The 22,160-nt window shown below is 45.0% G+C and overlaps 2 protein-coding genes across 2 annotated transcripts in view; both read left to right on the top strand.

Annotated features, from left to right (window-relative positions):
- The window catches only part of LOC143766434 (uncharacterized), a 353,435-nt gene that overhangs the window by 256,214 nt on the left and 75,061 nt on the right, over positions 1-22,160 (top strand). The gene's annotated exons all lie outside the window — the stretch shown is intronic.
- Positions 7,640-12,776, top strand: LOC143767074 (uncharacterized). The gene is made up of 2 exons (XM_077255097.1): positions 7,640-7,697; positions 9,509-12,776. The coding sequence occupies exons 1-2, from the start codon at positions 7,640-7,642 to the stop codon at positions 10,801-10,803; spliced, it is 1,353 nt and encodes a 450-aa protein (XP_077111212.1). The 3' UTR covers positions 10,804-12,776.

Raw genomic sequence — 22,160 nt, forward strand, 5'->3', positions numbered from 1 at the left:
GGAACCCCCGCTGCCTTGACAGGACTGGTCGGGCCTGGCATCTCACGACGATCCTCAGGTATGCACTTCTATCCACGTCGACTGTAGGTTCCCCCATCAGGGACAGGAAACCAACTGATGTGGGAGAGAGGTACCACCTTTTTATCTGTAGGTTTCCCATCCCTGGGGGTGGATCCCCTCACTCTGTGGTGCCATCATGGGAGAAAGAAATAAAAGTTGTTTTGCAATTTCTCCCAAGTATGCCGATGCCCCATATGTGGAGGAAAACCACTGTTTGGGCGCACGGCAGGGCTCGGAATGGAAGGAGCAACGTTTTGGATTGCAGACTTTGATGGAATGGTCTGCTGGCATCATGTCGCGCTTGAAGAGCCCCTGATGTGCCTAAGCAGTGGAAATCACCCACAAGTTACCCCATTTTGAAAACTACACCCCTGAAGGAATCTATCTAGAGGGGCTAGTTTTATAGTAATGATTATAATGCTTTTAGTTTTACTGGTGTATGAATTTATAATGTGGTGTTATGTGTAAAATGCGTGGCGTATAAAAGATTTGAAAATTGTGTTGTCAACTGGGTAAAAATTAATTTTATTAATTTGTGGACGTGTGCTAAGCTTTGAAGCAATCTTTAATGCAAACGCCAGGTTTCTCAGGGAAGACTTTACAATGGTAAGTTGTGTCCTTTCGGATTTCCGTTTTGGCGCACACTCTGCACCGTTTTTGTGATTGTCCTGTCCTCGCTGTTTGGGGAACCAGTCCTGGGAAATATTGACCTGGGACAATACGGGCACTACTGTTTCAGTTTCAGAAGTACTGGGACCCTCACCTTCCTGAGTGCAAACATTAGGGTCTTGATGAATACCTTCTGAAACTGAAGGTTCCCGTATTGCCTGCAGATCAGAACAGCACAAAAGCATTGTACATTGCCATCTGTACAATGTGCACATCCAATTTTTTGTACCTTCCTTTGGCTTTTCACATGGCACTGTATGGTTTGAGGACTTGATCTGAAAAATCTACACCCCCCATGTAACAATTGTAATCCAAGACACAATCTGGCTTTGGGACTTGTGTTGTGGTCCCACAAAGAGTGAAAAGGGTGCTGTTGTCACGGTATATGGTGGTCAAGAAAAGAACATCCCTTTTGTCCTTCTACTTGACCACCAGCATGTTGTCTCTGCTTTGGGCTCTGTTTTCGCCTTTTCTCAGCATTTGCCTACTTAGCGGCTTAGGGGGGCCTCGCTGATTTTTTTTTTTTCTCACGGTGCCACATGCAACTGTATCTCTGGCAGAGAGAGTCTTGAAGAGCGGGATGGTGGTGTAAAAGTTGTCAATGTAGAGGTGATAACCCTTATCCAGCAGTGGGTGCAGCAATTCCCACACAATTTTCCCACTCACCCACTGGATGGGGGGGGCATTCAGGGGGGTTAATCTGGATGTCCTTCCTCTCGTAGATCCTAAATCTGTGGGTGTACCCTGAGGTACTCTCGCACAGTTTGTACAGTTTAATTCTGTACCTGGACCTCTTACTGGGCAGGGAATTGTCATAATTTTAGCCTCCCTTTGAAATGAACCAGAGGTTCATCAATAGGTTCATCTAAGGTGTTTAAGCCTCAGCAAATTTTCTGCTGAAGTGTTCAACCACTGACCCAATTTTATATAGAGGACACTGTGCATTATCACTATAATGCAAAATTTTTTGTATGTATAAATGTATATCGGTACTCCAGTATTGCCGAAGCTTTGGTCTTCGGATTATGCCCATATGCAGCACAATTCCCCAAAATGTCATCATCTCTGCTGCATTTACAGGGGTTCATCTGGCGTATGATGATGTGGGATTTTGGGTGAAAAATTGATGGCATACAAGTTTGTCTGGGCCACCATAACATTTATTAGGTCCTTGCTGAAAAATAATTTGAAGTAAATTTCAGTGAGGCCAGTGGTGTCAAACTGAATTCCTGCGCTGCCGATGAAATCAGGAATGATGGGCTGATAATTTTCGGGGTTGCAATCCATATGGGATCGATTGCTGCAGGAGTTGCCTGGGTCCTAGGGCGCCTTGCTGGGGGTCTTTCCTAACTAGATGAGGAGGAATAGAGGAATGTGGGATCTTCCTCACTGCCTGAATCCGTGTTGGAGGCAAGGAAGATGTAAGCCTCCTCTGGTAAATAGTCTTCTTGACAAATGAGCCATTTTTATTTTTTTTACCCAAACTTTGGGGATGTGTGTCTAAGTGGTGCCTTTACACCTGTAATGTGTGGGGCTTGTGTTGTGTATAGGGTACTATTTATTATTAAAAAAAAAAAAAAAGATAGAAAAAAAAGTAGAGAGAAAAATTGTAGAAGAAACAGGAAAAACCTGAAAAGAAAAATCAGATGTAAAAAAATAAGTTTGTATAAAAAATTCAGACGTTCGCAACACTAATGCCCTCCCTATAAATTTACCGGCCACAAATAATTTAAATAATAATTTTTTTTCAAAAAAATGAACGTCACCAACAATGTAACGTAAGCTTCCATAATGCACTCGCTAAAAATTTACTAGACGCAACTAATTATTTTTTTTACAAAGGAAAAACAGACAACACCAATGTGCTGCCGCCTCACCACCGCCAGAGCTGCCGCCTCACCACCACCAGAGCTGCCGCTCCCCCGACCTTGTGTCTCTTCCCCATTACCCCATAGAGTGTAAGTCCGTAAGGACAGGGTCCTCTCCATTCTGCACCAGTCTGTCATTGTAAATTTGTTTACTGTAAAGGATATCTATAACCCTGTACGTAACCCCTTTTCTCATGTACAGCACCATGGAATTAATGGTGCTATATAAATAAATAATAATAATGTCATGCACCCTCTCCTAAGGCACTAGAAATTACTTGGCAATAGGAGTTATTATTTTATCTAAAAAATAAGACGCTACCTCACTACCTATAAAGCTACTCTATACTTTTTTTTTTCTTTGTCCCCCATGACAGCACCACGGAGAGAGGGAATCCGCCCATCAAGGACAGGAAACCTACAGATAAAAAGGGCGGTGTGTCTCTCCCGCAACAGTTGGTTTCTTGTCCTTGATGGTGAACCTACAGTCAACGCAAGGATCATACCTAAGGATCGTCGTGGGATGCCAGACCGAACCAGGCAGCTGGGGTTCCCTACCTTGGCTGGCGCGGTATCCTGAGGCGCCACCGCTGGGGTCAGTGGGCCTTTAGGATGTGGGGAGAGGCGGCAGAGAAGAGGATTGCCGCATATGCTTCTCCTGGAATCTTCTCCAGAGAACGCCGACGCTGAGCCAGGAGCTGAAACTCTCCTGAGTGGGGATCCCTCAGCCACAGAGACCAGCGAGCGGATGAGTCTCCTGGGCAGAGCCGCTTCCTCCCGCAGCGGAGGCTCTCTGCTGCGACACCGGCTGGCAGGCCACCGCTACTTCCATTGCCCGGCCAGACCGATCCAGGCAGCGGGGGTTCCCTGTCTCGGCTGGCGCAGTATCCTGAGGCGCCACCGCTGGGGTCAGTGGGCCTGTAGGGTGTGCGGAGAGAGGCAGCAGAGAAGAGGACGCACAGTGGAGAAAGCTGACGCACTTCCGCTGTTCCACAGTAGATTGTGAAAGTGTGGAACGAGACAGGCAACAGGCTGGTTTCCTGGATCTCGTGGGGCACAGGAGAGAAAATCATTGGCAGCAATGCAGCATTCCTGATGGGACGCCACTTCCCTTCATGATGGGCTCTCGGCGTTACCAGCTCCCCCTGTTTTTCTAGCAGGTATGGAGCCAGCACAGGTGATGGAATGTTCTGTTTGATGGTCTAGGCCTCTGGGCTGATGCTAGTCTCATGCCTTTGTGCCAAAGTTGTGCCTAGAGCCTCATGTGCCGAGGTATGTTTTCATATATACGAAGCTAGGCCTTGGACCTCTAGGCTATAATAAGGCCATATGTCTGGGCTACATCTCATGATTTGACTTCAGTTAGTTGCATGTCTTGTCTGCACCGAACCTTATGATTGGGCTTCAGAGTGACTTTTTGGAAGCATGTTTTCCTCTTTTTTTTTGGTTCGATAAACAGGTGTTTCACTTTTCTTTGCAACTTAACTACTTCATGCCTTGAGAAGACACATGGTGTTAATGGAGCACATTGTCTCCATGAAGACTGCCCTCTAGCTGTGGTTCATTAATTAGCTTCTCGTGGGGTCAGTCTGACAAATGAGTTGTACTATTCAGAGTGGAGATTTTTCCAGAACTTTGAGAAATTGCTCTCTTGCTTGTAACTGTGGTCCTGTTTGGCGCCTTCAAGCATGGCTGTAGCTCTGTGCATTATAGTGAGTGCCTCTGTGCATCACATTGCCTCTGTGCATTATAGTGAGTGCCTCTGTGCATTATATTGCATCATAGTGCCTCTATGCTTTATAATGAGTGCCTCTGCATCATATTGCATCATAGTGCCTCTGTGCATTATAGTGGGTGCCTCTGCATCATTGCATCATAGTGCCTCTATTCTTTATAGTGAGTGCCTCTGCATCATATGGCATCATAGTGCCTCTGTGAATCATATTGTTTCATAGTGCTTCATATTGCATCATAGTGCTGCTATGCATCATATTGAGTGCCTCTGTGCTTCATATTGCATCATAGTTCCTCTATGCATTTTATTGCATGCATCTGTGCATCATATTGCATAAGTGCCTCTGTGCCTCATATTGTATCAAAGTGCCTCTATGCATCATATTGAGTGCCTCTGTGTATCATATTGCATCACAGTGCCTCTGTGCATCATGTTGTATCATAGTGCTTCATATTGCATCATGGTGCCTCTGTGCATCGTATTGCATCATAGTGCTTCATAGTGCCACTATGCATTAGTTGGCATATTGCATTGTAATGCATCATATTGCATTGCATAGTATTGCATCATAGTGCTTCATATTGCTTCGTTGTGCTTTTTTGCTTCATATTGCATCATAGGGCTTCATAGCACACTATGCATCAAAATGTGTGTTTATTTGCATCATATTGCTTCGGTGCCCCGGTGCCGCATGGGGTATCATTAGTGTGTCATAGTGCCTCTGTGCTTCATAGTACCTCGGGCCTTGTGCCTTTTTTGTCTCTGGGTTAGACCTTCTGACTTGTTCTTTGTTGCATGGCCGCACATTGTATCATCGGCCTACCACTTCACATTTTGTTTTGGGCTCCAACTCTGGTTATAGAGTCTTCATGTTTTTGTACCCAGTTCCAACTGCTGTTGCTTCATTCTTTACAACAGGGCATAGCGAAACAAACAGCTATGCTTGAATTGGCTTAGTAAATTAGCAGTTCTTTCATTTGGAACAGATCTCTCAAGTGAACTACTGCCTTGAGCGCTAAAGGCAGGTCTCTTTCATAATTAGCTTTAAAAGGTGACTTTTTTGGTTCATCCTATACAAGGACATACTACTGTCCTGGGAGCAGAAAATCACATGTGGTGGAATGAAAGAATCCTTCCCGACTCCACATACGACAATCAGACTAGTTTCCTTGATCAACATCCGGTAGACAGATTCTTGTCCTATAAGTTTGTTGTGTTATGGTTACCAGGGACGGCATCTCTGCCTTTGATGTCTTGTGGCGAATCAGCAGCATTGCGTCAGGTGGCAGAGGTTCACATACTCGCTGCTCTTAGAGCTCCTAAGATAAATGAAATTGTATCAGGGACACTTACAGTTGAGAACCCATAGTTCCACTGCTTCACAGTAGATAATCTCCCTCTGTGGTGGGAATAAACCCACTTTTCTCTAGCCATAGAGTATGGTTACATCCTCCATGACTGGCTGGGTGTATAAATATCACCGAGAAGATTGCCTTTTATAATATGTATATGTGTGTAATATCAGTAAAACAGGAGTGATGATCCACATTTCCCTTTCAGCGCTTCTAATGAGAAGCCCGACTTTGGTATTGTCAGGAGAGATTACCTGCCAGTTGGCATATTCCTTAGTTTCAATAATATCCAACCCTTGCTTGGGGTTTAGACATCCAAGGATGCGGAATAGATTTGATCTCCTGGATGAGTAATGTGCGTACATCCCAATGCTCTGCCTATTATGCATGTACTAACTGTTATTGGTTTGATCTTCCAGCAGTCCAGGGCCGGAGGCTAGTGCTCACGCGCGGCGAGAGCTAGCCCCTACGCCGCAGTGCATGACTGGGTAATCCAGTCTGAACAGGCACGCATCACTTCTCAAAGTCCCCTCCTCGTGGAAATATGGGGCAGGTGGTCGGGGGACCAGTACTCTGAGCCTTAATATATGGCAATGATCAAAAGTCTGGTGACCCAGACTTAACTAATTCAACTCCTCATATTAACCATAATATTGATTGTGAATGTTTCCAGGAGTGGAGAAGATCATATAGGAACCACCAAACTGCATGGGTGAAACCTGGAGGAACTTCTTTTCAGGTTCCAAGTTAGAAGAGGGGGTTTCCAATAACAGCCGTCTTGGAGTTTCTGCACAAGGGGTTGGAACAGGGGCTAGCCACAAATACTTTAAAAGTTCAAAGTCTTGGCTTTAGGGGCCCTGTACAATTAGAACCATGCTGGGAATCTGGGGATATCCAGGTTCATCAAAGCGGTGGCCAGGTCTAGACTCATCCCCTCTCGGTTTACTCCTCCTTGGGATTTAAACTTGGACCTTACAGCCTTATCCAAACCTCCTTTTGAACCCCTGTCATAGGCTTCACTGGGAATCCCCTCCCTTAAAACATCACTTCTTGTAGCTCTCATACAAGCTCGTAGAGTCAGTGACATTCATTCAGGCATTGTCAAGCAAGCCCTCGCTTCACACAAAGCTTAGAGGATAGGGTTATTCTTAAGACTGACCCGGCCTAACTTCAAAAAGTGGCATCACAGTTTCTCAGATATCAGGAGATCTCCCTCTCTTCTTTTTGTCCCAATCTCAAAGATAGGGAAGAGAAAGTCTTACACACATTAGATGTAGGGAAATGCCTAATCCAGTGCCTTGTGGCCACATGGGAGCGTAGGAAGCATAGGTCTCTCTTTGTGTGCTTTCCGAGTCCTTGAGAGGGGCGTAAAATCTTCTAAGGGCACGCCGGCAAGATGGATAAGGGACCCCATCACCCTGGCATACTCCTCGCATGAAGTGGCCATCCTGGAGAAAATTAAGAGCCCATTCATCAAGAGAGGTTGCAGCCTCCTGGGCAGAAAAAGCCGCTGCCTCAATAGAACCGATATGTAGAGTCGCTACGCGATCTTTCCCCTCTACTTTTTTTAATCACTATCGGCTAAATCTAGCCTCTTCTTCACACCTTGCCTTTGGGAGTATGGTTCTGGAAGCGGTGGTCCCTCCCTAATGTACAATCTCTTCAATCTCTCTGTGGTGCCATCATGAGGGACAGAGAAAAATATAGTTACTTACCGATAACGGTATTTCTCGGAGCCCATGACGGCACCCGTACATTCCCTCCCTTCACGTGTGAGTGTGCACACTTATTTTCGTTAACTTTATTGCTTATATGTAGTTACATGGTGTTTTCTGTTAAGCTTCATAGTAATGTTAAATGTTTATGTTAATAACCTGGAGGTACTCTCATGCTCTGTAAACAACTGATGCGGGAGAGAGGTACTGCCCTTTTTATCTGTAGGTTTCCTGTCCTTGATGGGCGGACCCCCTCTCTCCGTGGTGCCATCATGGGCTCAGAGAAATACCGTTATCGGTAAGTAACTATATATATTTTTTTTCCTCTAAAACCAGATCGGGCGTCAAACACTGATGCCGGCTATACTAACATGCTACTTATAAAACTACTCTGTACGATTTTTTTTTTCTCTGAAAGAAAATTGGTCTTCACTAACACTAACACCAGCTACACTAACGTGCTACCTCACTACCTCTAAAACCACTGTGTATGATTTTTTTTTTCTCTAAAAGAAGATTAGTCGTCACTAACACTGTGACGCTGGCTACGCTACTTCTAAAACTACGCTGTACTAACTACTATTAATTTTTTTCTAAAAAAAAATAAATCGGCCGTCACTTAGACTGCGATGTCCGCTACACAATCTACTAAAAAAAGAAAGTCCTGATATTGATGAGAGCGGTGCGGACACAGGAAGAGCAAAAATGCTCTGGAAAGGACGCCGCGCACACAAAAAAGCGCAAAAAAGGGCTATAAAAAATTCAATGGGGAGGGGAGAGGGGTACTGGAACGGGGATGGGGGGACTGGGACAGGAATGGGGGAGGTGCTGCTGCTGTGATCACAGATGAGTCAGACAGCACAGCACAGATTGCAGGAGGATCACACTGGAGCACAGGAGGCAGGAGATCGAAGGGGGGAATCACACTGACCACCAATGAATCTCCCAGGTAACACAGAGGGGCTGGAGAACCGCTCTGCATGACAAATCTAAGACAAAGATGGTGTTCAGGGTGGTGATTGCTATTTTAGATTAACCCCTTTGGAGCTGATTGGCCAGAAACTACTGTTCAGCCAATTAGTGCCAAAGGGGTTAATCAGTTGAAGTGGGGTCGCGATCACCCCACCCATTGTGACAGCATGTCACTTTTTTACTTTTTTAATTAATTTTATTGACATATTGCTGTGCTTGGCTGGTCGATTCTGACTTGCCAATCACAGTAATCGCCGATGCAGCGGGGGGGCAGGGATGGTCTACTGTCAGGGACAGCAGCCAACTTAACACGGTTACAGCGCAATGCAGCGTGGAGACCAGAAATGGTGGCACACCTCCCGCAGATCAGTACTAGTATGGTGCATATCACAAATGGGTTAATCTGGTTATTCATATTGGACTGATATTATTTTGAACACTACTGTATATCTCTAAGCTGTGCGTGGATGATGACTAATATAAATTTACAGGGGATGTGTTGGCATGGCTCGAGTCCTGGTTTCATGTATTCACTCCACGTCATAAATTCTATTATGTTTTTAATCCTAAGGAATTCAGATAACTGCACAATCTTTGAAATGAGGAATTGGGGAAGATTTTCATTTTGTATGATTTGTGGTGGAATTCTGTTTGGATGTGCCAGTCAGTCTTTTGATAATAGTATACTTGGGTTCTCTGACTGAGCACTCCACCCCTCAGCCTGAGGCATTTTCCATTACATCAGGATCCTACCTTCCCATATAAATGTAGACTTTAGCCCAAGAAAGGATTCGCACAGGCAGGTTCCCAGCAACGAGAATCGCCTTAACTTTGCTGCTGGGTACACATAAATTGGACTATTTATGCGCTCAGTATTCTCAATTTTTCAAATTTTCTACAGCAGTAATGCAATTCAAATTTCATATATTTCATGTTTCCATGCTATAGTGCTACAGAGTACTACTTTATTTGTTTGTTATGTATGGAGATGGCTACTCTTAGTAAGCACCTGTTTTGTGTTTGGATGTGCCGGTCAGTCTTTTGATATTGTAATTCTTACAGACAGTTTAAGTAAAAATGTTCAAAAATATAAATTTCAAGGATATTTTATTAAAAAATATTTGGTTTTACTTTTAGAAGATGACTGTACCAGGAGATCAGAGGGACAGCTGACATCTTCAATTTTTAATTCAGATGACCTTGAGATCCCACAGGATACTATTGAAGTGAATTTCATTACTCCATATATACCATCATCTCTTCATAGCAAAGATCTGTCTTCTGATTCATTGAAACAGGTCCAGTCTTCTGATTCATTACCAACTACTGAGGAAAATCAAAGTCACAAAATAAGAATGAAAACACTAACTGCTGGTAAAGCAAAGAAACAATTTTCACGTTCAGAATATGGCAATAGTTTTCCCCTTGAAAAGTATTTTCTTGAACATCAAACAATTCAGATATCAGAAAATAGATTTTCTTGTTCCAAGTGTAGAAAATGTTTTAACCAGAAATCATATTTTGTTAAGCATCAGAAAACTCACACAGGGGAGAAGCCTTTTTCATGTTCAGAATGTGGGAAATGTTTTAACCAGATACAGCATTTTGATTACCACCAGAGAACCCACACAGGGGAGAAGCCTTTTTTATGTTCAGAATGTGGGAAATGTTTTAATCGGAAACAGCATCTTGATTACCACCAGAGAACCCACACAGGGGAGAAGCCTTTTTCATGTTCAGAATGTGGGAAATGTTTTAATCGGAAACAGCATCTTCATAGACACCAGAGAACCCACACAGGGGAGAAGCCTTTTTCATGTTCAGAATGTGGGAAATGTTTTAATCGGAAACAGCATCTTGATTACCACCAGAGAACCCACACAGGGGAGAAGCCTTTTTCATGTTCAGAATGTGGGAAATGTTTTAACCAGAAACAGAATCTTGATAGTCACCAGAGAACCCACACAGGGAAGAAGCCATTTTCATGCTTAGAATGTGGGAAATTTTTTACAGAGAAATCAACTCTTACTACACATCAGAGAACTCACACTGGGGAGAAGCCCTTTTCATGTTTAGAATGTGGGAAATGTTTTATAAAGAAATCAATGCTTGCCAGCCATCAAAGAACTCACACAGGGGAGAAGCCTTTTTCATGTTCACAATGTGGAAAATGTTTTACAGAAAAATCGACTCTTGTTAAACATCAGAGAACTCACACAGGGGAGAAGCCTTTTTCATGTTCACAATGTGGGAAATGTTTTAACAGGAAACAGGATCTTTATAGAAACCAGAGAACCCACACAGGGAATAAGCAATTTTCATGTTCAGAATGTGGGAAATATTTTAACCAGAAACGGCGTCTTAATATACATCAGAGAACCCACATGGGGAGAAACCTTTTTCCTGTTCAGAATGTGGAAAATGTTTTATGAAGAAATCATCTCTTCTTAGTTACCTGGGCAGTCACACACGGTAGAAGCCCTTTTAATATTTATAATGTGGGAAATGTTTTATTTGGAAATTAACTCTTAAAAAACATCAAAGAAGTCACACAGGGGAGAAGCCTTTTTCATGTCCAGAATGTTGGAAATGTTTTAACTGAAAATTGAATCTTCTTAAACTGGTTGTCCTCTACTAGAAGAACCCTTTGTTATTCCCCATGTTTGGTCTTGTTAAAATAAAAACACTCCTACATCGCCCCCGTGCTGGACCCGTTGCAGCGGTGTCAGGACTCTCGTTCCCAGGGTTCACAGGAGGTTGTTACATCACCCTAGCCTTGTGCCCAATCGGTGCTGACTTCTGTCCCTGCCTTCAGACATATTGAACATCAACAGGAAGCCAGGGCTGTGGCATCAGCGCTGATTGTGTGCAAGGCTCACATGACGTAAGAACCTCACGTGAACCCCAGGAGCAGCTCTGGAACATCGCTGGTATAGGAGGTTTGCATAATTCTTTTTATATTAATAGGACCAAATGTGAGCAATGAGAAGGGGTTGTACAAGTAGTGGAAAAACCCTTTAAACATCAAAAATAACACACACAGAGAAGCCAGAGTGTGAAAAATTAATTACTGGAAAATCCTATTTTGTTGACCATCAAAAATAACTCAGATGGGGAGAACCTATATACAATGGGGAAAATAAGTATTTGATACACAGACAATTTTGCAATTTTTCCCACCTACAAAGAATGGAGAGGTCTGTAATTCTTATCATAGGTACACTTCAACTGTGAGAGACAGAATCTAAAACTAAAAAAACAGAAAATCACATTGTATGATTTTTAAATACTTATTTTATGCAATAAAATGCAACTAAGTACTTCATACTTCATCACCTACCAACCAGCAAGAACTCTGACTCTCACAGACCTGTTAGTTTTAGTTTACCTGTATTAATTGCACCTGTTAGAACTCGTTACCTGGATAAAAGACACCTGTCCACACACTCAACCAATCCACACTCTTTCGTTTGGGAAAAAACCTCGTCCCATAAGCAGGCTATTGAGGTGTTCAACACAGTTAGGGGGCATGAGTCTCGTGAATCTGCAGGACTATTACGTAGCCTCTCAGTTAGATCAAATTAAATCTTGGTATAGGGGAGATGGGTCCTGCCGCTGGACACAGATTGAATCATATTTCATACATTTCAAAAGTGTGAAGGCCCTTCTTTGCTCCTCCCTAATTGCCACCAGAAGATCCTACACTGCCCTAACCCCTACAATTTCTTTAATCTCTAATTGGGATTTATTTCACAAGAAATTTTCCTCTTCCTCCACACACCCTCTTTTGCATAGCACAGATTGAGATTCTGGAAGAATTAATCCCTGATCTAGACGTGTATATGTGGAAATCTCTTGGAATTTCATTGCTAAACACCCTCTCATCAGGCTCATCCCTGATGTCTTTTCACTTTTTCAGACTCCGGTTGCAATCAGCGAATTCGATAGTTATTTGGGTATAAGGAACTTCTTACAAAAGGCACCTTTTGTACCAATCAAAGTTAGGTTTGAGATGTTACACATATTATAGTACAACCCCATCCCAAAAAGTGAGGGTGTTTACTGGCCATACATTACTGGCAGCAAAAATGATTATTACCAGATTGTGGGAAAAACTAACTCCATGATTCGAAGATGTAATTTTCTCTATTAATAAACCTGTTCACATGAAAATATGATTTCTTACAAGAACAATCGAGTTCAAGCCTTCTTATTAGACTGGAAGCTCTGGCTTCAACATTCAAAGAATACAACTTGGGTGTACTCCTGATTTCCCCGAATACAGGAATTTCTGAGGGTCTGTTCCTATTCTGCCTAGTCTGTCTAATTTTATAACACTGATATTTTATTGTTAACATGTGATATCTCAAGTATATTTGTTTTCTTTCTGTTTAATGTGTGATAAGATGTTGTCATGTCGGATGCTGTTCACACTAGGGCGTCCGACAGACAGCGGTAATTCCACTTACGTCCACTACACGGCCAGTGGCGTTGGCCAGACTTTATCCAGCTTACTTGGGGTTAATCTAGCTGGTAATTAGGCTGGGTCACGCCCACAGCCTTTAAATAGTCATGCTAGACTTTGGGCAACGCCGATTATAGCTTGTGCTTTGTGCCTGGTGATCTTGGTCTGGAGTGGTGGTCTTGTTGTAAGGAATATCGTATCTGGTGGTGTATTATCCGTTGTCATATTCCTCCTTCCTATATTTGTATTTATTTTGCCCTGTGCACATTATAGTGTTTTCCTGTGTGACTGCGGCGTGGTGCGTTTTTCAGTTTTCCCTGTCTGTGCTTTCTGTGGGGATTGGTGTGTGGTCTCTTCACTGGGTGGCGGGTGGTGGTTTCAGCTTAGGGCTGAAACAGGAGACAGGGTCAGGCCTGGCGGTCCAGACATGCACACCATTAGTGTAACTTCTGGGAGAGGGACAAACAGGGTTTCCCTAGCCTGAGGGATATCACAGGGGCCCGGGTAACCAGCCTTAATCTACCCCGTACTCCCGTGACATTATAATCGGCCCAAAAAGAAAAAAAAGTTTTTTTGTTTTTTTTTATGTCATGGATCCCATGACTTCCATAACCCACCAGTTGAAGGCGCTGTTCTTACAGGTCTCTGAATTGAAGGGGGCAGTTCAGCAACAGGGTCTTGTGGTATCTAATGCACAAGTGGAAACTGCAGGGAGAGTTGCAGAGCCAAAAATCCCTTTACCTGAGAGGTTTGCTGGGGAACGCAGTAAATTTGTTGTTTTCCGTGAAGCTTGCAAATTGTATTTTCGTATGCGCCCACTTTCCTCAGGTAATGAGGCTCAGCGTGTGGGCTTGGTTTTGTCATTACTGAACGGAGACCCCCAAGCATGGGCGTTTTCATTACCTTCTGATTCAGCTGCCTTTAACTCAGTGGAGAGTTTTTTTCTGCTCTTGGACTCATTTATGATGATCCTGACAGATTGGCTCTAGCAGAATCTGAAATACACGCTCTCCACCAGGGGGAGCGAATGGCAGAGGATTACTGTTCTGAATTTCGCCGCTGGGCGGTGGACACACAATGGAATGACCCAGCGCTGCGGAGTCAGTTTGTATGTGGGGTTTTGAGAAGGGTTAAACAAGCCCTTCTGATGTATGAGACTCCTGCTTCTCTAGAGTCTGCCATGAGTCTTGTTGTCTGCATTGATCGCCGTTTGCGTCAGGGGGCGCTAGAGACGCCGCCTATGGTGGAGGTCGTAGGTGCACGTGAGGTTGCTGCAGGTGAGCCCACGGAGCCTATGCAAATCGCAGGGGTGTCGCATCATCAAGCCCCCTCGCTCAGGAAGCAGGGACTCTGTTTTTGGTGTGGTAAAAAGGGGCATTATGTAAATGCTTGTCCTCTGTTTTCAAAGAAAAAGCGCAATGGCGGAAAACTACTAAGCTCAGAGGGTGTGGAGGAGGCCAATCTGAGCTTATGCATATCCTCCGTGGTGGTCTCTCAATGTATGCTTCCTGCCAGAGTTATTGTCGCTGGCAGAGAGCTGCCAATCACTGTTTTTGTGGATAGTGGTTCGGCCACTAATCTCATTGATGAGGAGTTTGCGCATACGGCCGGGTTCACGGTCAAAAAATTGCCTCATCCTATCCGGGTGGTCACCATCAATGCTACCCTTCTCCCACAGGGGGAGATTACTGAATTTGTGGCTGAGGTTAAACTCCACATTAGGGTCCTACATTCTGAGCAGATTACATGTAGGGTGCTCAGTAATCTTCCTGCACAAATGGTTCTGGGTTTTCCATGGTTGTCTATGCACAACCCGGTGATTGACTGGAAAACTCAAGACATAATTCAGTGGAGCGGATTTTGCCAGGAGAATTGCCTGGCCACATGTGTGTCCGCTGTGACTCCAAGCATTCCTGAGTCACTGCTGGATTTTGCGGATGTGTTCTCTGAGAAGGGTTGCTCAGAACTACCACCACATCGCCCCTATGACTGTTCTATTAGGTTTAAACCAGGGGCTAAATTGCCAAAAGCTAGGATGTTCAACATCTCTGGTCCTGAGAGGCAAGCTTTAAAAGATTACATTGGGAAGAGTCTGAGTAAAGGGCACATCAGGCCTTCATCCTCGCCGGTGGCAGCGGGGTTCTTCTTCATTAAAAAGAAAGATGGCGGACTACGCCCATGTCTGGATTTCAGGAAGTTAAACCAGATTACGGTTCGTGATCCATACCCTATGCCACTGATACCTGATTTGTTCAACCAGGTGGCTGGTGCTAAGTGGTTTTCCAAGCTTGACCTCGGAGGCGTACAACCTCATAAGAGTCTGTCAAGGTGATGAGTGGAAGACGGCTTTTAATACTCCTGAGGGTCATTTTGAAAATTTGGTGATGCCATTTGGGTTGACAAACGCGCCCGCAGTTTTTCAACATTTCATAAATGATGTATTCTCGCATGTTCTGGGGAAATTCGTTATTGTGTACCTTGATGACATTCTCATTTATTCATGCGACCATGATACTCATTTAGAGCATGTGAGGCAGGTGTTACAGCTACTAAGAGACAATAAGCTCTATGGAAAACTTGAGAAATGTGTATTTTCGGTTCAGGAGTTGCCTTTCTTGGGTTATATTGTGTCTGCTTCAGGGTTTAAAATGGACGCCGCTAAGGTGCAAGCGGTGCTGCATTGGGAACAGCCTGATAACCTAAAAGCACTTCAGCGGTTCCTTGGGTTTTCCAACTATTATAGAAAGTTTATCAAGGATTTTTCTACCATTGCTAAACCGCTTACTGACATGACGAAAAAGGGTACCAATTTCTCCGCCTGGCCTCAGGCTGCTGTGAGCGCATCTGAATTTCTGAAGAACAGTTTTGCTTCGGCCCCCATTCTGGTGCAACTGGACGTATCAAAACCATTTACCGTGGAAGTCGATGCGTCTGAGGTTGGAGTTGGGGCGGTGCTGTCACAAGGCTCATCCTTGGGCGAGTTGCGTCCTTGCGCCTATTTTTCCAAGAAGCTGTCGTCTGCCGAACGTAATTACGATATCGGCAACAGGGAGTTGCTGGCTATCAAGTTGGCTTTTGAGCAATGGCGTCACTTTTTGGAGGGGTCGGTCCATCAGGTTACAGTTATCACCGACCATAAAAATCTGCTGTATTTGGAGTCAGCCAAGCGTCTGTCCCCCAGGCAGGCTCGCTGGGCATTGTTTTTCACGCGATTCAACTTTTTTGTTACTTTCTGACCTGGGTCTAAGAACACTAAGGCAGATGCTTTGTCCAGGTGTTTTCCGGGGGGAGAACCTCGGGAAGATCCGGTACCCATCCTCCAAAAGGGTGTAGTGGTCTCGGCTCTCGCGACCGAGGTTGAGGCTGAGATTGCCAAGGCTCAGGAGGTACCACCAGAGCTTCCCATTGGCAAATCATTTGTGCCTCTCTATCTTCACCTAAAGGTGTTGGGTGAGCATCATGATACTGTTTTGGCTGACCATCCAGGGGTTAGGGGTACCTTGGAGTTGGAGTCGCGGCGGTTTTGGTGGCCCAAAATCCAACAAGATGTGGTCTCGTACGTGTCAGCTTGTACCACGTGTGCTAGGGCTAAGACGCCCCGCTTTCGTCCTGCTGGCACACTACATCCTCTCGGGGTACCCATTAGGCCATGGACGAGATTTCCATGGATTTTATCACAGATTTGCCCTCCTCTGCTGGGAACACGGTCATTCTGGTGATTGTTGATCGTTTCTCAAAGATGTCGCACTTTGTGTCTGCCTTCGTTGCCTAACGCTAAGACTCTGGCTCAGGTATTTGTGAAGGAGGTGGTCAGACTTCACGGGGTCCCGTCTGACATAGTGTCTGATAGGGGTACTCAGTTTGTGGCAAAATTTTGGAAAGCTTTTTGCTCACGGCTGGGGATCAAGTTGTCGCATTCTTCTGCGTTTCATCCTTAGTCAAATGGTCAGACCGAGCGTATGAACCAGAATTTGGAGCAGTACTTACTCTGTTTTGTTTCTGACAATCAGGAGGAGTGGTCGACGTTCCTTCCTTTGGCTGAGTTTGCTATAAATAATCACCGTCAGGAATCGACTGGGGAGTCCCCGCTCTTTTGTGTTTACGGGCTCCATCCTCAGTTTTGTACTCTGTGTCAGGGGGGATCTGCTGGCGTCCCGGAGGAGGACCAGTTAGGAGCACAACTGGCATCCGTGTGGAGGAAAGTGAAACAGCGCTTGCGTAGGTGCAAGGTACAAACGAGTGGCTGACAGTAAACGTGTGACAGTAAACGTGTGACAAATCCGGACCTGAGTGTGGGTGACTGGGTGTGGTTGTCCACAAAAAACATAAAACTCAAGATTCCATCTTTGAAATTGGGTCCAAGGTTTATTGGTCCATTTAGGGTTGCCGCCATCATTAACCCGGTAGCCTACCGTTTGGCGCTCCCTGCGGTATATAAAATTCACGTGTTCAACAGATCTTTGTTAAAAAAGGGTGGTGGGTTCTGTGGACACGGTGCCTATGCCACCTCCAGTCTTGGTGGATGGTAATTTGGAGTTTGAAGTCTCCAAGGTGGTTGATTCTCGAGTAGTGCGCCGCACATTACAGTACCTGGTACATTGGCATGGTTATGGGCCGGAAGAGAGGTCCTGGGTACCAGCCTCGGACATACATGCCAACCGGCTGGTCAGTATGTTTCACCGCCGCCATCCGGACAAGCCGGGTCCTATAAGTCGTGAGGGCCCTGGGGTCCCGCGTAGAAGGCTGGGTACTGTCATGTCGGATGCTGTTCACACTAGGGCGTCCGACAGACAGCGGTAATTCCACTTACGTCCACTACACGCTCAGTGGCTTTGGCCAGACTTTATCCAGCTTACTCGGGGTTAATCTAGCTGGTAATTAGGCTGGGTCACGCCCACGGCCTTTAAATAGTCGTGCTGGACTTTGGGCGACGCCGATTATAGCTTGTGCTTTGTGCCTGGTGATCTTGGTCTGGAGTGGTGGTCTTGTTGTAAGGAATATTGTATCTGGTGGTGTATTATCCGTTGTCATATTCCTCCTTCCTATATTTGTATTTATTTTGCCCTGTGCACATGATAGTGTATTCCTGTGTGACTGCGGCGTGGTGCGTTTTTCTGTTTTCCCTGTCTGTGCTTTCTGTGGGGATTGGTGTGTGGTCTCTTCACTGGGTGGCGGGTGGTGGTTTCAGCTTAGGGCTGAAACAGGAGACTGTTGTGAATTAAACTTTTAGGCTCCCTCTTGTGGTCACTAGCGACATGACACTTTGATTTTCTTTCCCCAGCTTGGTACCCACCTGGTTCTTTAGTCCAGGGGTGTTGCTATTTAAACTCCCTGGATTCTCAGTCTGGTGCCTGGCATCGTTGTAATCAGTTCCTTTCTGTTTGCTCCTGTCTGCTGGTCCTGGTTCTTTGCAAAATAAGCTAAGTCCTGCTTCCTTATTTTTTGGTTATTTGCATTGCTCTTATTTTTGTCCAGCTTGTACTAAATGTGATTCCTGATATTGCTGGAAGCTCTAGGGGGCTGATATTCCCCCCCCCCCCCCCCCCCGTGCCGTTAGATGGTTCGGGGGTTCTTGAATATTCAGCGTGGAAATTTTGATAGTGTTTTTGCTGACCGTATAAGTCATCTTCCTATATTCTGCTATTAGTCAGTGGGCCTCTCTTTGCTAAAACCTAGTTCATTCTTACGTTTGTCTTTTCTTCTTACCTCAACGTTATTATTTGTTGGGGGCTTGTATCCAACTTTTGGGGTCTTTTCTCTGGAGGCAAGAAAGGTCTATTGTTTCCCTTCTAGGGTTAGTTAGTTCTCCGGCTGGCGCGAGACGTCTAGAACCAACGTAGGTACGTTCCCCGGCTACTGCTATTTGTTGTGCTAGGATCAGGTATACGGTTAGCTTAGTTACCACTGCCCTATGAGCTGTTTTTTGTGTGTGCAGACTTGGTAATAACCTCTGAGACCCTCTGCCATTGGGGTCATAACAGTATGCCAGGCCAAAAGTAATACTTAATGCATTGCAGAAGTGGGATTATAAGAAAGGAAATTCTGAGTTTTTTTTTTTTTTTTTCTTTCTTCCTCCCCTTTATCTCTGAGTGGCTTGAGCTTGCTGCAGACATGAATGTCCAGACTTTGATTACTAGTGTGGATCAGCTTGCTGCTCGTGTGCAGGGCATTCAAGATTTTGTTACTTGTAGTCCTATGTCAGAACCTAAAATACCTATTCCTGAACTGTTCTCTGGAGACCGATTTTAAGTTTAGGAATTTCAGGAATAATTGTAAATTGTTTCTATCTCTGAGACCTCGTTCGTCTGGAGACTCAGCTCAGCAAGTAAAAATTGTTATCTCTCTCTTGCGGGGTGACCCTCAGGATTGGGCCTTCTCGTTAGCGCCAGGAGATCCGGCATTGGCAAATATTGATGCGTTTTTTCTGGCGCTCGGGTTGCTTTACGAGGAGCCCAATCTTGAAATTCAGGCAGAAAAAGCTTTGCTGGCTATCTCTCAGGGCCAGGATGAAGCTGAAGTGTATTGCCAAAAATTTCGGAAATGGTCCGTGCTTACTCAGTGGAATGAGTGTGCTCTGGCCGCAAATTTCAGAAATGGCCTTTCTGAAGCCATTAAGAATGTGATGGTGGGTTTCTCCATTCCTACAAGTCTGAATGATTCCATGGCGCTGGCTATTCAAATTGACCGGCGTTTGCGGGAGCGCAAAGCCGCTAATCCTCTGGTGGTGTTGTCTGAACAAACACCTGATTTAATGCAATGTGGTAGAATTCAGACTAGAAATGAACGGAAAAATCATAGACATCAGAATGGGTTGTGTTTTTACTGTGGTGATCCTACACATGTTATATCAGCATGCTCTAAACGCTTAACAAAGGTGGTTAGTCCTGTCGCCATTGGTAATTTGCAACCTAAATTTATTTTGTCTGTGACTTTAATTTGCTCATTGTCTTCCTACCGTTATGGCGTTTGTGGATTCAGGTGCTGCCCTGAGTCTTATGGATTTTTCATTTGCCAAACGCTGTGGTTTTGTTCTTGAGCCATTGGTAAATCCTATCCCTCTTAGAGGTATTGATGCTACGCCATTGGCGGAAAATAAGCCGCAGTTTTGGACACAGGTAACCATGTGCATGACTCCTGAACATCGGGAGGTGATTCGTTTTCTGGTTCTGCATAAAATGCATGATTTGGTCGTTTTGGGTCTGCCATGGTTACAGACCCATAATCCAGTTTTGGATTGGAAGGCAATGTCTGTGTCAAGTTGGGGCTGTCAGGGAATTCATGGCGATTCCCCGCCGGTGTCTATTGCTTCCTCTACTCCTTCGGAAGTTCCTGAGTATTTGTCTGATTATCAGGATGTATTCAGCGAGTCCAGGTCCAGTGCTCTTCCTCCTCATAGGGACTGTGACTGCGCTATAGATTTGATTCCGGGTAGTAAATTTCCTAAGGGAAGATTATTTAATCTGTCTGTACCTGAGCATACCGCAATGCGTTCGTATATCAAGGAGTCTCTGGAGAAGGGGCATATTCGTCCATCCTCTTCCCCTCTTGGTGCGGGATTCTTTTTTTGTGGCCAAGAAGGACAGATCTTTGAGACCTTGTATAGACTATCGGCTTCTGAATAAAATCACTGTTAAATTTCAGTATCCTTTGCCTTTGTTGTCGGACTTGTTTGCCCGGATTAAGGGTGCCAAGTGGTTCACCAAGATAGATCTTTGTGGTGCGTACAACCTTGTGCGCATTAAGCAGGGAGATGAATGGAAAACTGCATTTAATACGCCCGAAGGTCATGTTGAGTACTTGGTGATGCCTTTTGGGCTCTCTAATGCCCCTTCAGTGTTTCAGTCCTTTATGCATGATATTTTCCGGAAGTACCTGGATAAATTTATGATCGTTTATCTGGATGATATTCTGGTTTTTTCTGATGATTGGGACTCCCATGTAAAGCAGGTCAGGATGGTGTTTCAGGTTTTGCGTGAGAATGCTTTGTTTGTCAAGGGCTCAAAGTGTCTCTTTGGAGTGCAGAAGGTTCCCTTTTTGGGTTTTATTTTCTCCCCTTCTGCGGTGGAGATGGACCCAGTCAAGGTCCGAGCTATTCATGATTGGACTCAACCCACGTCAGTTAAGAGTCTTCAGAAGTTCTTGGGTTTTGCTAACTTCTACCGTCGTTTTATCGCTAACTTTTCTAGCGTTGTTAAACCTTTGACGGATATGACCAAGAAAGGTTCTGATGTTGCTAACTGGGCTCCTGCAGCCGTGGAAGCTTTCCAAGAGCTGAAGCGCCGGTTTACTTCGGCGCCTGTTTTGTGTCAGCCTGATGTCTCACTTCCCTTCCAGGTTGAAGTGGATGCTTCTGAGATCGGTGCAGGGGCCGTTTTGTCGCAGAGAGACCCTGGTTGCTCTATAATGAGACCATGTGCTTTTTTTTCTAGGAAGTTTTCGCCTGCTGAGCGGAACTATGATGTTGGCAATCGGGAGTTGTTGGCCATGAAGTGGGCATTTGAGGAGTGGCGTCATTGGCTCGAGGGTGCTAAGCATCGTGTGGTGGTCTTGACTGATCACAAAAATCTGATGTATCTCGAGTCTGCTAAACGCCTGAATCCTAGACAGGCCCGTTGGTCATTGTTTTTCTCCCGTTTTGACTTTGTGGTCTCGTACCTACCGGGTTCAAAGAATGTGAAGGCTGATGCTCTTTCTAGGAGCTTTGTGCCTGACTCTCCTGGAGTCTCAGAGCCAGCTGGTATTCTTAAAGAGGGAGTTATCTTGTCGGCCATTTCTCCGGATTTGCGACGTGTGTTGCAGTGATTTCAGGCTGGTAGACCTGACTCTTGTCCACCTGACAGACTGTTTGTTCCTGATAAATGGACCAGCAGAGTCATTTCCGAGGTTCATTCCTCGGTGTTGGCAGGGCATCTGGGGATTTTTGGCACCAGAGATTTGGTGGCTAGGTCCTTTTGGTGGCCTTCCTTGTCACGGGATGTGCGGTCGTTTGTGCAGTCCTGTGGGACTTGTGCTCGGGCTAAGCCTTGCTGTTCTCGTGCCAGCGGGTTGCTCTTGCCCTTGCCTGTCCCGAAGAGGCCTTGGACACACATTTCCATGGATTTCATTTCAGATCTTCCTGTGTCTCAGGGCATGTCTGTCATCTGGGTGGTATGTGATCGTTTTTCCAAGATGGTCCATTTGGTGTCCTTGCCTAAGCTGCCTTCCTCTTCCGATCTGGTTCCTTTATTCTTTCAGAATGTGGTTCGTTTGCACGGCATTCCTGAGAATATCGTGTCTGACAGAGGATCCCAGTTTGTTTCCAGGTTCTGGCGATCCTTTTGTGCT

The sequence above is a fragment of the Ranitomeya variabilis genome, chromosome 4, assembly GCF_051348905.1.
Source record: "Ranitomeya variabilis isolate aRanVar5 chromosome 4, aRanVar5.hap1, whole genome shotgun sequence".
NCBI classification, from domain to species: Eukaryota; Metazoa; Chordata; class Amphibia; order Anura; family Dendrobatidae; genus Ranitomeya; species Ranitomeya variabilis.